Source organism: Strix uralensis, chromosome 3 (genome assembly GCF_047716275.1).
Source record: "Strix uralensis isolate ZFMK-TIS-50842 chromosome 3, bStrUra1, whole genome shotgun sequence".
Classification (NCBI taxonomy): Eukaryota; Metazoa; Chordata; class Aves; order Strigiformes; family Strigidae; genus Strix; species Strix uralensis.
Genome location: NC_133974.1, coordinates 111,171,057 through 111,187,043, shown reverse-complemented (window position 1 = coordinate 111,187,043; position 15,987 = coordinate 111,171,057). Strand labels below are relative to the sequence as shown.

Here is a 15,987-nt window from a genome sequence, read left to right as displayed (position 1 = left end):
TACCATGGTGGAAGTGTGAAAAGGTGTATGATTGCAGCAACGCAGACTCAATAATTCAAAGAATTCCTCCCTTAGCAGCTGCTTTGAAGTTTGGTTGTTACTGTCGAGGTTTTCATAATAACCTCACTTTGACAAGTATATTTATACCCAGGAGAGGATACCTTTTTAGTTGTAAGAAATCTACCATTCAGAGTCCAGGACATTTAGTTTGGGCATTAAGTGATGGAACCTGGACAACTCACTTACCAGTAGACGGTAAGGTGAAACAAGTTACTTTAGGCCTGCCAACATTGTGTCCAAGTTGGAAGAAATCACCATTCAAAGGACCCTTAGAAGATTTAAGATTAAAACGAACCAAGAGGTCTGAAACAGATGATGACACATGGAATGAATCATCAACAGGAGTGAAAATTGGCTGGGCCTTAGAGTCCCTTTTGAACCCAATAGCTTCATATAGAAACAGGGAATGGCTCTATCAGTTAACAGGACAAGTAGAAAAATTGGCCAACGTCACAAGGAAAGGATTTAAAGAATTAAACATTCAATTACAGGCAACTTCCCGAATGACGCTTCAGAATAGGATGGCATTAGACATGCTTCTGCCAAAGGAGCATGGAGCGTGTGGATCTCTCAAGGATAGCTTAGATCATTGCTGCATTCATATTCCTAATGTCACTCAGGATGTAGAGCATGATCTAGATCTCTTAGGCAAAATTGAAAAAGAAACAGAAACAATTCGAGAAGATATGTCCGAAGATTGGTTGGGAAAGATTTTTAGTGGATTAGGATAGAACCTGAGCTCTTGGCTGAAATCCCTAATCAAGACCTTGTTTTTGCTGTTAATTGTCTTTGTGATGATCATGTTAATTTATGCCTGTCTTAAAAGACAGTTTATTAATAGACTTGCAGCCCACCGAAGGATTATGAGAGAAGTACCACATATGCCACCTGAATACAGTCCGCCACCAAAATATGGTGAAACAAATACTAACTTTGAAAATGAAAATGAATAAAATGTGAAAGTATTGAAATAATTTTCAACACTTTCAAAGGCGGGAAATGTTATCGATTTACCAATAAGTAGAAGAAATTGTGTTTGATTTAATAGAAATATAAAATCATAAGAAATAGTTAGTAAAATTTTTACTTGTTGTGGTTTGTATTAGCAACCGATTGCTGCTTTAAAATCACCTATACAGTCCCATACCGAGGCCAAAGAGATTGGTCATAATCATTTAGTAGAAACGTTTGGGACCTAGGTAACCAAATACAAACTGATCTGTAAGTTGATTTGTAATATATATATATAGGACCAGGAGAATACAAGTAGTTGTCAAAGTTTAGGATTAACAGGAACTGGGGGAAACAACGGTAACAGTTTACAAGTACCTGCCAAGGAAACCGTGTCCTTGGGAATTATGTTTGTGTATGAAACTGTGTCCTTGGGAATTGTGTTTGTGTATGAAACTGTGTCCTTGGGAATTGTATATGAGTAAGTTCTATATAAGATGTGTGATTTCAGTGCTTGGTGCGCGTTGTTGGTGAGAATACTCCCCTGCGCGCCCGGCCGTCAATAAAGAAGTGTCTGCTTATCTGCATCAAATTGGTGTTGATAAGTTCTTTATTCCGGATTTTCGGTAACATCTTCATGGGTAGTACTACAGAAGTCTACGTTGGTGTCTTCGTAGTTCATCAAAAGAGTTTTTTAACAGCTACTTTTTGGTCAGTGTATTTGGAATTGTTCCCTTGTGATCTGCTCTAGAAACTGATTGTACGCATGTGGGTAGGATGTATTTCTTAGAAGCTATCCTGAAGTCAGCTCCCTGCTTTCCCTCACCTGCCACAGGTTTCAATTTGCCTTGATTTGGAGGCAGTAACCTAAAAAGAAGGGAGTCAGAAAAGCAGAAATGAAAGAACAGGAGTAAACTAGAACGGGATTATACTAAGATTTTTTTCTCTCACACCAGTTTTATGGTTGATATTGATGATTCACAACAGTGAGTACAGAAGGGTCTGATGGGGTTGGTTGCAGCCAGGGGACATGGTTGAAAACCGGACCCAAGTGTGTAGCAAGTGGTGTTCTCTGTGACTCGTAGGTTATTCTTAGGCACTTTGTTTTAGGCAGCTGGATCCCCTGGAGAATCCAGCTGCAAGGATGTAGTGGAGAGGTGTTGACATTCACTGGTTTTCTTTTCGCACACATTTCCATTGTGTAGGGAGACTCAGACTGCTCTGTGTAGCTTGCTGGAGGTGTTTACGTCTGCCCACTGAAACCCCAGTGAAGTGTTTAACGTTTGGTGAGAGGAATCCAGGCCTGAATTTCCCTTTTGATCTTCTGGTGTAGATTCAGCAGCACACTGGCAATACTTGTGTTACCACTGTCATCGCTGCAGCTGTGACCAGAAGTTTGTGGTCCCTGGGGCTCTTCATGTGCTGTTTACTCCAGCTCTGACTTCTGTTGAAATGTGAGATGAGAGCTGGTGTGTGCATACCTAGGCATGCAAGGAATTTGGTTTTGGAAAGATGAATGCCATCAGTAGAAGTGTTCACCAGGAGTGTTTTTACACTGATTAAGATCTACTATAGACAAGCAGGTTCCACATGAAGTGTTTGGGTTCTATGGTTGATGACAGGTTTGCGACTCACTCATGTCATTTATGCCATATTTCAAAGGACCTGAATTCCTGCCAGCTGTAACTGGTGAGCTGGGTAACCAGCAACTGTGGTGATGCAGTCCTTATGCACCAGTTCCCAGACAGGGGACTGTGTGCCAGCGTTTCCCCAAAGTCCCAGGAGCCTTCGGCTCTACGCTGCTTGTCTGCTTTGGTGCAGAAGGAGCTGAACAATAAATCCTGGAGTACAACTTTGCTAGAATTCAGGGACGAAGGGATTTTTGGAGGTTGTTTGGCCCCAATTTGACTTCCCAAATGAACTGCTTTGCTGTTGGCGTGAAGGGACACTGACCCATCAGAGCTTCTGCAGAACTGCTTTCTGGAAGGCTTTACATTACAGGCATTAGCTGGTCCCATCTATTTCCCGCCTTTCTTCTTTGTCTTCTTTTTATAAAAGGGAATTTATGATTTGCCAAGTTCATTTCTTTAGAACAAACAGGTATAAATCCAGCTGTAAATGATGGCTTGTTCCACATGTTGTTCTGCATGGGGCAAGATTGCTATAGCCAATAACTACATAGCCAAGGTCTGCTGTAAATTCCCTTGCCACGCAGATTTATGTCAGCTGTGAAAATGCAGCACTGGGTGAATATGCCTGAAAAATTTAGTGTTGAAGAGGCAGGTCTTAAAGGGGAATGAACAACTTCCTCCACACCAGCTGCTTTGTGAACTCAGTGAATTTGCTGACCCACCGCCTTTCCGTGTCCCAAGTATAGGTTTGTTCCCAATCATGAAGCGGGGAGAAGGGTGTGAGATCTGTACTGCTTTTGGCCCTTACCCATTTTTTGTGGTGCCTGGTAGAAGGTTGGGGAAAAGTTGCAGAATCCTGCTAACAGAGGTTGTGGCAAACAGATCCCTTCAGGGTTTTGTATGGAGCTTTCTGTCATTCCCTTCTCACCAATTCTGAGAGAGCACTGTAAATTTTCCGTGCTGGTAGATGTCAGAACAGGAGCAAGGCACATCTGTCTCGCATCACACTGACTTTACCCAGAGACACGTTCAAGCAAACAAGGTGGGATAGATTTTTTTGGTTCTGCTCATTTTTGTGAATGTTTGCAAAGATTCAAACAGGCAGCTGAATCTCAAATAATTCAAAATTCAGTTAGTGGTGGAAAGAAGGCTCTACTGGAAAAATGCACAAGCGAAACCTTCCCATATGCTTTAAAATTGTCTGCCTTTACAATTGAAAATCAAGTGGCAAATGACAATCCTTGCATCTCACGCTCAAGATTTCTTCAGAGAAGTGGTTGCTATGCAGCCTTGTTTATTCCTGGTATGTGACACTGTGTGCTTGCTGAGCTTGTACACCTGGAAGGGGGAACCTGTTGTCCTCCTGGAGAAGGGGTCTGGCTTGACAAATGGCTGTCCCTGCTTCCAGTTTTGGAAACACCGGGTCTGGAGCAGAAGAAATCCTCACTGCCCTGTGGGAGGCAACCCACAGCGGAGCTTTACAGCTCCTGGGGAGATTACGAGCTTAACAACGTGGAGCTAGATTTCCAAAGTGAAGAACACGCGTGTTTGTGAAGGAGGTTGGTGGATAGCCTGTCTCGTGTGCTGTTGCTTTCTCAGCAAGGTGGTGCTCTGGCAGGGGCTGGCAGGAGCCAGGAGAGGGGTTGCTTTTACTGTGCTCTGGTGGAGGTTGCTTGGTGCAAGCGTCCTCTCTCAGAAGGCAATAAAATCTGGGAGAAAGATTTGATGATTTTTCCTTTTATTTTTCTCTGTTCAAAAAGTTGTTTTGAAAAGTCTTAAAGCCACACAAGGGAAGCTTCTGCTGGGTGACTCCAGCTGTGTACCGGACATCTTGGGTGTCATTTAAAAGAGACACGGTCCTGGGAGGTGTGGAAGAAGAGCAATGATTGGGGTGGTGGATGGAAGGAGGGGAGAGGAGGACAGGCAGGAACTGCAGAACAGACGGGGTGGTTTGTTGACAGGGGAGCTCCTCTTCATAAGAAGAGTGAGAGCCTCTGTCATGCCAGAATGAGAGCTCCCACCCTGGCTCAGCTGCTGCCCTCAGGCTGCCTTTGCTGCTGTGTGTGGGCCAACGGGCAAGTCTGTGCTCAGCTCCTGCTCAAACTTTCCTTGCTCTGACTGGGGCCAAAAAGCAAAAAGTACACCTTTGGTCCTTCCTGGGCTCACACTGTTATTTTCCAGGTACAATCTAGGAAGGTCAAACTCAAATCACCGTTCTGAATTGTCCCCTGCCGAGGTTTAGGTCAATGTTATATGGCTCCTAGGGGTGATGGTTCACCACTGCAGGATGGTAATCAAGTCTGCTCTTGTCAATGGCTTAAATTGCTATGTTTCGCTAAGTTTGACATTGACACCTCACTCCAAAGGATGTGGGGGACAAGTGGAATAATTCTACTCCAAGCAAAGAGAGGAGAAGTGAACTCCAGTGAGCTCACAGGCTCTCCGATACGTAAATGTCTAGTCGCAAAGCAACACCACTCTGATGAACATACTTGCCTGCAGCTTAGCCTCTGTTTTCAAAGGGGTTTATTACTAAAAGTATGAATCTCTGAAAACTGGATCTGGGGAGTATGAGGAGGGAAGATCCACAGTCTAACGCATCTTGAATTTCTTTTGGGTTGTGGAGATGCTGACCTGCCACAGCAGCAGAGGGAGGACAAACCGAACTCTCTGAAGGGCTGAGATACAGGGACTCTGCTCATTATCAGGGGTGTTTGCTGGTTACTTTGTCCTGTTTCTCTCCTTCTTTCTGGAGAGAATGCCTTTGCTTCACTTTTTTTCATTCCCTTTCTTCCTGGTAATATCCATGCTCCCTCACCCCTAACAATTCAGCAAGCTGGGGCTCTGCTGCAGAGACCACTGCTGTAATGACAATGGTAACCACGTGTATTTGTGCAATATCTGTCATGCCAGGGCCTTTGAGAGCTTTGCAAAGCTTCTAAGCATCATCTGCATTTTTCAGTTGGAGATACTGACCTGTAAGAAACTAAAGTTGACCTGTTCAAAATCTGTGGCCTGCAGAGGTCACATTTATATGCTCCCAACTTTTTTCTGGCCTTAAGATTTATATTTCTGGCCTTAAGATTTATATTTCTATTTCTCTGCAGACCAGGCAACGAATCAGCAGCAGAGCTAGCCCTGCTTCTGCAGTCTTCCACTTTTCATGCTGTTCTTTGGCTATGTTCACTTTTGGACGTTGGAAGTGATGGCAGTGGGGCAACGTGGTGTTTTCTGTCAGGTCAGTGAGCCAAATTGTTGCAAGGTTTTGTCAGCCAGCTCTACTGTGCTGTGTGTCCAAATCTGGCAGCTCTTTTTTGTACCCCTCCCTGTAAGCACTGCAGTTTGTTGCAGAGACAGCGTGTTACTCCTTTACCTCTTACTGGCACCTGGCTCACCCAAGGTAGATGCTGCCAGCTGGTAGGTATTAGAAAATAGGTGTTTGTCCACCTTGACTGAAGATCCTGCACTGGGCCCTCCGTGCACTACAGTGTGGGGCTCTGAGCAACAGGTCAGATGCAAGACAGCCCCTGTGTTTAGCAGGCATCAGCACGTGGACACTTGGGCACTCTAAGGATTTAAATGCCTGTGGAATTAGATGATATAATATGGGAATTTATGGGAATAAATTCAGAGCAGTGGTAACTGTTGTATTTCAAGGTTAATACAGCACTAAGAATAGTACAGGGACTTTAGTGGAATAGATGTAAGAGTAATAAAATGGATAATTAAACTGGTCTCGTTAGAGGATATGCTCCTGCTTTTGCATGCCAGCTGTGAAGAATATGGTGGTGATTCATGTTAAAAAATATAGTGACTTTAATATGAGGAGCAGGTGTGCTACTGGTATTTTGCAATGTATATAAGTTAAAGGGGATTTACCGTGGTTTTGTTGTTAAAATGGTTTGGAGGTTTTTTTTTTTCCCCTCTGTAAACACAGACTCCTATGGACTGCTATTGCGCAAGTGGAAAAGTACTGGAGGGACCCCTGCCAGGAGCCCCCAGCAACACCAGAAAGACCCGGGAACGTTCGAGAAGCTCTGCTGCGCGTGTGCGGACTGGGGAAGGTTCGAGAAACTCTATTGCGCTTGCGCAGCCAGGAGGTGGAAACTTTTTGGGGAGAATTACGCCCATTTTGTGAATATGCATGAGGGTAGACTATAAGAGGGGTGGCACAGCTCCCCCTAGTGTGCGTTGGTGTGGAGCGGGAAATGCTTCACCCGCCGTACCAAGCTTTTTTTTTTTTTTTTTTTTTTGTTCGTTCTTATTTCAATTTATAAAACTATTTTCTGGTTCTGCTTCTGCATTTATAACAATTTGGTGACCCCGGCGTGACACTGCGGAACCCGTGGAGTGTTGGTTTTCAGGGGAGGCGCCCCACCTTTTAGGTGTCCCCTGGACTCCGGTGCTCCCTCGGACCGGCAGTATCACGAACAAAGGGCAATAAGAACACGCAAAAGAGAAGCGAGATCCCAGAAGAAGCTCCCGGAGATTTCCCCGCGAAGGATCCAGGCGAAGACCTCGGACTGTGAGTGACGCCTGGTGCGGGAGGGTTTTCTGCCTGAGTGAGTGCGGTGTGACTGAGACGTGACAGTGTCACGAAGCGAGTGCGGAGCCCTTCTAGCCGCGGTTCCAGAGGTCCGCGAGGAGCTTGGCTGGTGACAGGGTGAAGCGAAAGGAGAAGTTTGGAAGGTCTCAGGCAAGGGATTCGGGATAGGTTTTATCCCAGGGTCGATACGGGATTAGTTTTGTCCCAGGGTTGCCGGCAGGAGATTCGGGATAGGTTTTATCCCAGGGTTGATACGGGACTGGTTTTATCCCAGGGTGATACGGAACCAGGGTGACTAGTCTGGGCCAGAAAGGGAGTAAATCCCGCGGCTCGGGGAACCCACGGAGAGGTTCCAAGAAAGGGAGCGATTTAGCGGACATTCCCCAGGACAGTCCCCTGGGCGGTATGTTAAAAAATCGGTCTAATTGGTCTGAAACAAAAGGAAAAAGTAAAGAAAAAATGATTCAATACTGTATGGTCGAATGGACCAAAGAACCTATCAGATCTGATCATTTATTTTGGCCGAAATTTGGAACTACTGGCGATTGGGCATGTCAGGCATTAAATTTATATGTAAGTAATAAAAAACCCTACAACCAAGAGGAATGTGACTATGCACACATGTGGAAAGGTTCCCGGACAATATCAAAAACCCTACTGTTGAAAAATAAGAATGCAGGTAAGAAAACTTCTAAAGATAAAGAATGGCAACCTTTAGAAAATCCTCCTCCTCCTTATGAGGGAAGCTCAGAGGACGAGGAACCGAAACCTAGCGCTCCTTCCCCTCCACCAGCAGCCGAACCCGTAACCGAGAAAAACAAACAATTAGAAAATAGTGGGGCAGAGGTTTGGGGAGGTGTTGGCGGCGGCGGGCGGCCCCTAGGACCGCGGCACGACCCCGCACCAGGACGCGGCCCCCCCGCGGCACCGCAGGGAGGGGGCCCGGCCGCGGCTGCACCCCCGCGGGGGCTGCGCCGAGCGCTCTGGTCTGAGCGCGCTGCTGGAGGAGCCCGGCCGGGGAATAAAGCGGCGAGCGAGTAAAAAACTTCACAGATGTATTCGGGAGTAGACCCTGCATCCCCGGTGGGGGAGGCTTTGTTAAAAACTCGATTCGCGGCCGAATTGTGGGGAGATATTAGAAAGAAGTTAGAAGAATTCGATGATTGGCAAGAGCGGGGTCTACAGGAATTGTTAAGGGAAGCGCAGGAGGTGCGTGTTAGAAGAGAGGAGAATAGGTTTCAGAAACTAAAAAGAAACACTGGCTGAGCCTCCAGTGTTAAGTTTGATGGGCGTTAAAAGGCCTTTTCAGTTGTTTGTAACTACCTCAGATCAAACTGCTTATGGGGTTCTGACCCAAGATTGGGCTGGAAGTAAGAAACCAGTTGGATATTTTTCAAAATTATTAGATGCCGTAAGCAGGGGCTGGCCAGCATGCCTACAATCTTTAGTGGCAGCAGTCTTACTAATTGAAGAGGCATGAAGGGTAACTTTTGGAGCTATTATCACAGTGTTTTCCCCTCATGATGTGCGTGGGGTACTGCAGCAAAAGGCTGAGAAATGGCTCACTGATAGTCGGCTATTGAAGTATGAGACTATCTTAATGAGAGCACCAGGATTGGAACTGAGGGTAACCGGTGCTCAAAACCCTGCTCAGTTTTTATATGGGGATCCTAGGGGTGAATTAAGTCACAATCGTCTTGAAGTAATGGAATTACACATGAAAGTAAGACCTGATCTAGAAGAAACTGAATTATCTGAAGGCAAAAAGTTGTTTATAGATGGGTCCTCTAGGGTTGTAGATGGGAAACGAAAATCGGGGTATGCAATAGTTGATGGAACCAAGTTGGTGGTTAAAGAATCAGGCCCTCCCAGTCCTGCATGGTCAGCTCGAGCATGTGAACTATGTGCTTTATATCGAGCTCTTGAAATTTTCAAAGACTCGAAAGGCACTGTATACACCGATTCTAAATAATGCCTTTGGGGTGGTTCACACCTTTGGAAAAATCTGGGAAGAAAGGGGAATGATTAATACTCAAGGAAAAGATCTGGTTAACAGAGATTGAGAAATTGGGGGCCACTGTGGTGAATGGGAAATGGATCCTTCTAGACAATAGGGATACAGGGAGAATTGCAGAAGACTCTGCAAACCAGACCAGAATTGAAGTGAAACTTCTGGGTGATGGGTACAGTGTAAAAGAGATTAATGAAAACCAGTTAAGAATTCAAGCCACAAACAAGAAGAAAGATCTTGATGGCTGTGCAGTGCATACCATTAATGGCACATCATGGATAAAAAGCAGGCACTCTGATCTTTTACCTGGTGACAAAAATGTTAATGAATGTGATCCTAAAATCAATATGTTTGAGAAAACTAAAAGTATGTCATGTATTTCTACCAGCAGAATAATTTCTGCAGTGAATGAAAGGATCCAAATAGGTTTCACAGAACTATCGAAAGTTGGGAAATACAACTATTTACTGGTAAGGGTAAATCAATTAACTTACTGGGTAGAAGCCTTTCCTAGCACCAAATTTATTGGAGCAAATTATACCACAATTTGGAATTGTAAAAGTACTCGATTTAGATCAAGGTACTCATTTTACATCTAAGATCATAAAGTTAATTACAGAACCTCTGGGCATCACTTGGGAATATCACACTCTGTGGCATCCACAAAGTTCTGGACGGGTAGAACAAATGAATCAGACCTTGAAACAACAGTTACCTAAACTAATGATAGAAACCAAATACTCATGGATTAAATGCTTACCCTTAGCCTTACTTCATATTAGGACTATGCCAAATTCAGAGACAGGACTTTCAGCTTTTGAAATGTTCTATGGGATGCCATATTCCCAAGGTATGCCTTTAGGGCATCCATTAATAGAAGACATGATGATACATCAGTATATTAAAACATTGGGAAAAAACTAAAAGAATTAAGAATAAAAGGAATATTGGCGCAGACAACTCATTTAGGATTTGCAGTACACAAAATAAAACCTGTGTTGTGGGTGTTATTTTAAGCAGGGAAAATCCAGCATTTTGGCTCTTCTTGCCCAGGTGTGCAATCTTTTAGGACATACTGCCTTTTTTTTGTGGGATGGGATGGGGTGGGGCAGGTGTGTGTGTACGGCGTGTGGACTAGATTGCAGAGTGCAGACTCATCTCTGGAGTGGCAGTGCAGACTCTCACTCCTGAACTGCCCTCTGGGGATGGCGGAGAGGGAAAATGCCCCAGTAACAGCCAGATGGGACTGTATCTCAGGGACGGGGTACAGGGAGGGTGCAAGCAGCAGAAACACGGCGTAGTCTGCCAGCTTCTAGGAAGCAGCAACATCGGGACTTCATGTGCCAGGGATTTCAGAAAGGCTGTCTTGTTTAACGGTCACAAATTAACCCATCCCCTCTGAAAGCATCTATTTGCCTTTTGGATTTATGTGTGCTTCTGACTGCCACAGCATCCTGTGGCAACGAGTTCCACGACTGAATTAAGTGCTGTATGAGAAGCACCTCCCTTTGTTTGTTTGAGCTGACACTCTGGTAATTTCAGAGGGTGCTGCCTAGTTCTTGGGTGGTGAGAAAAATCAATCTTTTTGGTAATTGCCTTTCAGGGAGCAGAAGGCAAAGGGACTCTTCAGCATCAGATGCCTGGCTGTCTGCCACTCAGAAGTCCTTCTTTCTAAGCTTCATGCTGTTTCCTTGGCAGTTACCAAAGAGGTAAGAATGTTGTGTTCAGTTGCGTCCCTTGTACCTTGTACATGGGTTACAGAGTAGATATGTGCTTGTTCATCTACATGTGTGCTCAGTGTCTGCCTTCATTACTCATTTTTCTAATAGTTATGTCACCTATCTCTATGATCTGTCTGTACATACAGCTATATCCACTGGACATCTGTCTCTCTCCTCTTTGAGCTATGCCATATACAAATGCAGAATCTGAGACACTGATCAGGTGATTTGCAACAGCCCAGGTCTCTGCCCAAGTTGTAATTAAACACGGCAGCTTTTGCCTCCCAGCTTCCTCCCACTGCCTCCTCCTCAGCATCCTGGGGGATTGACTGCAGGTATTTATTTTCCAGTGTTTCCTGATATCTGTATTTTAGAAGTGGTCCTGAGGCCAGAGAAGAAGTTGCTATCAGAGTAAGCGTGTTTCTGTGCTTGTGGTCTTCTGCGCTTACCATGCTCTTATGTTCCAGCTGTACACAGCAAGAAGTCTTGTTGCTTCCTGGGACCTTTGTCTAGGGGAACATATTTTCTTTACAAGGTGATTCTTACATTTCCCTTCATGACTTGCCCAGGTGAACAACCTCCGCTCGAAGGTGTCTCAATTTGCCATCAGCACTCTTGGAGAGCTCTTCAGGACCATGAAGAAGCACATGGACCATGAGGTGGATGGGATTGCTCAGGTCTTGCTCCAGAGGATGGGGGACTCCAGCAAGTTCATTCAGAAAGCAGCCGACCAATCCCTGGATATCATGGTGAAGAGTGTGACTGCTGCACGAGCAATGACTGCTCTCATGGCTAGTGGAGTCCAGTATGTTGTTCTTCTCTTAGTGATATCCTTCCCCTTAAATTGTGTGGGCAGAAGGGGAAGGGATGGGAGGCAGAAGGGGAAGGGATGGGAGGCAGAAGGGGAATGATGGGAGGGAAGGGTCCTTTCTCCTGCATCTTCTGTGAACTCAGCACTTAGATTCTCTGATCAACCTTGCTCCTTCCTTCTTGACATCTACTTCTGTCCTACTACAGCCTATTTTTCCTCAGTCAACACTGCCTAGACGTGGTGAATGATGGGGAAGTGAAAGTCCCTGCAAAGGGTGGTGACGTAGCCTGTGGCTTTGTGGGAAGAGGGACAGTGGCAATTCCAGCAGTGAGCGCCCTTTGATATTTCACAACGCTAACCACAGAGGCACTGGGAAAACCCATGCATCATCATTATGCAATTAACTTGAGAAATGAGGAGGCTAATTGCTGGGACACGGAGCAGATCAGGGAGAACCTGCTGGGTGCGGCACAGTTTGCACAGCAGGCGCAGCTCCTGATGAGAGGAGTCTGTCTGACTGTGGTGCCCTTAGAGCTCCACTTTCTATACAGATTCACGCTGCATGTTAGCCTTGAGATGGTGAGTCACTTTACAGGCGCCTTCACAGGCCGACTCCCATGGGACAGCTGAAGCAAATGCTGCTTTAAAATATTCGTGCTGTGCTTGATAGTTTCAGACACGCACCCTCTAGAAAGGACAACCTGGCTAAAATGACTGCTATCCTTTTGAAAAGGGTAGAACACTCAAATGTACCTCTTGCCAAGCCTGAAAGAACAAACTGGCTGCATTGCTGGATATTCTGCAGCTTCATACCCCACAGGGTTTTCAGCCCCATTTTTTTTTTTTCAAGGGTCTTCAGATTTTGGAGATAAACAGGTGGAATAAGCTTCAATCCTGCTGCAGCTCTGTCTGTGTAGTGGGAGCCCTCTGACGAGTCAGCATGAATTATCTTTCATTTCCCTCTTTGTCAGAGTTAATTTTGGGAAAGAAATTGAGTATCAGATAGTCCAGGGAGATTGAATTCCTCCCTCTTCCTTGCAGGTAGTCCCTCTGTACGATGCCAATTTTGGTTTTATCTGAGGACAGGATCTTCTACAGGTGGCTAAAAGTGCAGGGAGAACACACGGCTCCTTCCCCCAGCAATGAGGGGGAGCATGCTATGGCTGAGGCCTGTGCTTCTGGCCCTCCTTTTTCCTCTGCTCCACTGTCTGTTCTCTTGTTTCCAGGCACTGCAACGTCTTGGTGCGGAGGTGTGCGGCCAAACACCTACTGACTGCGGTGGAGCAAACTGGAGCTGAGAAGCTCCTGTCGGGTGCACGTGACAGGACTGAGCTGCTGGTGTGCACAGTGGTGAGGTTTGCTCAGGACTGTCACCCGGACACAAGGTGATGATCTTCATTTCACCTCCTAAAATATGAAAACTGTTTGATATCTGTCAGGAAATGACTGTACTGGATAAGATGAGGTTGTCCAGCAAGGAGGACCATTGCCAAATTCCTGTGACTTGAATGATTCTTTATGCAGATCAGCTGAGCTCAGATTACTCAGTCAAACAATTTTGCTTGGTCTTACGTGCACAATGCAAAGCTGAAGTGTTGGCTGATGTTCATCACTGAAGGACCCCAAGCATTTATTTCTGATAAGGTTAAGACTGTCCTAGAAAAATTCCAGCTGTCTTTAACCAACGTATTCAGTCTTTCTACCCCCTTTCTGCAGATTTAGTTACCGATGATAGTCACAAATTGTTCTTGCCAATCATTGTATGATGTTGTCATCTTGTGGCTGAATGACCTCCAAATTTCTTCTTTAAGATAGGTGTAGTTTCATAGTAGCAAAACCAAACCAAAAAACCTTATTTTGATTGTTAAATTCCCATTAATAGATGGCAAGAACACATGAGCAACCAGTTGCCTGTGTGCATACATGTAGTATAGAATAATAAATAGTAAGCATGAGGTGATTTGCCCTGGCTTTTCTGCCAGTTAAAGGAAGATAAATTACAATTTCTGAGTGAAATTGAATTTTCCTGTTGCCCTGTGTTCTCCTCTTTCCTCTTGTGGTCAGCTGGCAGCATTGTGCAGTGACTCCAAGTGAAGGCAAATAATCTCTCTTTGCTGAATAGGTAATAACCTTCTCATGAAGGTATTGCACAATGATGAATTTAAAATACCAGCTTATTCTCTTAACACGTTTCCTTTGTTTATTCCCAAGGGAGAAAAGACAGTAATAGTCTGTATTCATTTCTCTCTTTCCTGTGTTAGGTCTTATGGTCGGAAGATGCTGACTGTATTGATGAGTCATAAAAATTTTGATACGTATTTGAAACAGTCCATCCCCTCACGTGACTTGATAGATGTTATGGCAAGACTTAAGCAGAAAGTAAGTGCTTGGCAGGAGAAATGTCTCCTTTATGTAAGTGCTGACATCGCTAATATGAGATTAAATGTACCTAATCTAAATATACCAATCTCACTCTTCTTCCACTGAATCATTTTGCTCCTGGGAATGAACTGTTGATCCTCAGCCTGTTTATCTGCAGACAGTGAAGGAAGTAGTATCATTAGAAATAAAGTGGGTGTATTTTGAATATCAGCCACAAACAGGAAAGGGAAGTAGGAGAAAATGGTTTTACCTTCAAGCATAAAAAACCCAACACTACACCCTCCCCAAATGAAGCAAGGCAGTGAGAATAGTGCTTCTGATAAGCTAATAGAGTCTTAGCAACAAAGAAGTAGTAGTGCCAAGAAAATTTCCAAATATACAAAAGATGCACAAGGCAATCACAGTTAGTACATCTATTGTCTGTATTCTGGCAACACTGCCCTGCTGTCACGCACTGTGGAGCTGGAAGAAGCTTTGTGAATTCAGCATCCAGTGGAAAATCATCCCTTTTTTTTCCATTCCTCTCCATTTACATTTGAGAAAGGAATGTGCCTTTGTGCAGGAACAGGGAGAGTGAGTGAGAACCAAATCCACTTGCAACGCAATGGGCCACCCTCCAGACAGTCCAAAAGTTTCTCGCTATTCCCTTTCAGGAGGCTTGTTCCCCACCAGTTCGCATTATTCCCATTTGTGCTCAAGACTCATGAATTCAGGATTTTACATGGCTGCCCATTATGGTAGCACCAAAGCCTTGGGTTATTGAAAACAAATAGTAGACGTCACTGAATCTCTGACCTGTCTCCCTGTCTAAGTTACGAAGTGTTTTCCTAAGCCTTTCTTGGTAGCAGTGGTCCTGGTTATAACTTGTGTTTTAAACAAGTAATTTCTTGTTTTATCTTCTATAAATTCATGGGTTTTTATATATATGTAGGGCGGAGAAGACCATAAATGTGACCTTCCATCTGTGAAGGCCCCCAGGAAGTCTAGGAAGGGGACCACGCCGCCACTCGGCCTCAGCATGTGGTGAAGAACCTCTGGAACGTTTTGGGCCTGAATGTCGGTTGAAGACTTGGTGTGCTCCAGGAAGCCGATGGAGAGATGTGGAATGGCTGGAAATTGTCTATATAGTGATAAAATAGTAACATGTCTACTTTATGCTATTGTATAAAGGGCTGTGTGTCCTTTAATAAAGTGGCATTAACTCGATCACATTGGTTGTATAAATTGTGTCCGGGACTTCCACATCAGCAAGTGGTACTTGAACAGGGACCCTCCCGTCGGTGCTCGCCCGAGCAAGAGAAGACGGCCCAGAGGGGGCAGAAGCAGCCATAGCAGGTGCTGCCCCGGCGCCTGGGAAGACGCGCGCGCAATCGTTGGGTATCTCGCCCTGATCAGGTGAGCGGCTGGGGAGGAGATGGGGTCTACTCTAAGCAAAGAAGAAGTAACAGTGGTTAAGCTCCTCCAACATATACTCTCTGAGAGAGGATCATCTTATGATGAGGGAAACCTGAGGAAGTTGTTGTCATGGGCTCGGCAGCATGGATTAATCCCCTCAGTGAGCGCAGCCTTTGAATTAGCTACTTGGGAAAAGATCGGCGCGGCACTGTGGGACGACATTAGCTCAGGCTCTAAAGACAGTGGGAAATTTTCCACCCTGTGGAGATTGATCCTAGAGACTGACAGAACTGAAAGCAGAACGGCAGACCCCCGCCTCTGCTTTCGCTGCCTTGTCAGCAGAGGCAGAAAGCGCTGGCGCTCAGGATTCCGCCACTGCTGTGACGTTCGCGGGATCCCTGTTCCCCAAGGCGGCTCCTAAAAGGAGGGACGGGGACGCTTCACGCGCAGCACCTGTGCGTCAGGAAAGTCAAGAGCAA

The 15,987-nt window shown here is 45.2% G+C and overlaps 2 protein-coding genes across 4 annotated transcripts in view; both read left to right on the top strand.

Moving 5' to 3' along the window:
- Nucleotides 1–15,987, top strand: part of LOC141941657 (TOG array regulator of axonemal microtubules protein 2-like) — a 66,835-nt gene that overhangs the window by 5,059 nt on the left and 45,789 nt on the right. The window contains 8 exon segments of the mRNA XM_074864627.1: nucleotides 302–760; nucleotides 1,689–1,722; nucleotides 2,345–2,405; nucleotides 2,735–2,899; nucleotides 4,051–4,188; nucleotides 4,403–4,461; nucleotides 5,009–5,067; nucleotides 5,750–5,875. Of these exon segments, the coding sequence (XP_074720728.1) occupies nucleotides 302–760; nucleotides 1,689–1,722; nucleotides 2,345–2,405; nucleotides 2,735–2,899; nucleotides 4,051–4,188; nucleotides 4,403–4,461; nucleotides 5,009–5,067; nucleotides 5,750–5,875 (1,101 nt within the window).
- On the top strand, nucleotides 6,940–15,319 carry LOC141941894 (TOG array regulator of axonemal microtubules protein 2-like). Of its 3 annotated transcripts, XM_074864870.1 has the most exons (6): nucleotides 6,940–7,167; nucleotides 10,803–10,908; nucleotides 11,490–11,725; nucleotides 12,958–13,116; nucleotides 13,993–14,110; nucleotides 15,045–15,319. In XM_074864870.1, exons 3-6 carry the CDS (start codon nucleotides 11,556–11,558, stop codon nucleotides 15,138–15,140), a joined length of 543 nt encoding a protein of 180 aa, XP_074720971.1. In that variant the 5' UTR covers nucleotides 6,940–7,167; nucleotides 10,803–10,908; nucleotides 11,490–11,555; the 3' UTR covers nucleotides 15,141–15,319. The 3 variants fall into 3 exon arrangements, with proteins under 3 accessions (XP_074720971.1, XP_074720972.1, XP_074720973.1); XM_074864871.1 differs by lacking the exon at nucleotides 6,940–7,167 and having other exon boundaries at nucleotides 10,580–10,908; XM_074864872.1 differs by lacking the exons at nucleotides 6,940–7,167; nucleotides 10,803–10,908 and adding an exon at nucleotides 11,181–11,255.

Excerpts from the sequence above, each read along its gene's own strand:
- LOC141941894 (XM_074864870.1), top strand. The coding sequence starts at position 11,556 with ATGAAGAAGCACATGGACCATGAGGTGGATGGGATTGCTCAGGTCTTG. Across the intron at positions 13,117-13,992 it reads GACTGTCACCCGGACACAAG|GTCTTATGGTCGGAAGATGC; the intron begins GTGATGATCTTC and ends TTCCTGTGTTAG. Across the intron at positions 14,111-15,044 it reads TGGCAAGACTTAAGCAGAAA|GGCGGAGAAGACCATAAATG; the intron begins GTAAGTGCTTGG and ends ATATATATGTAG.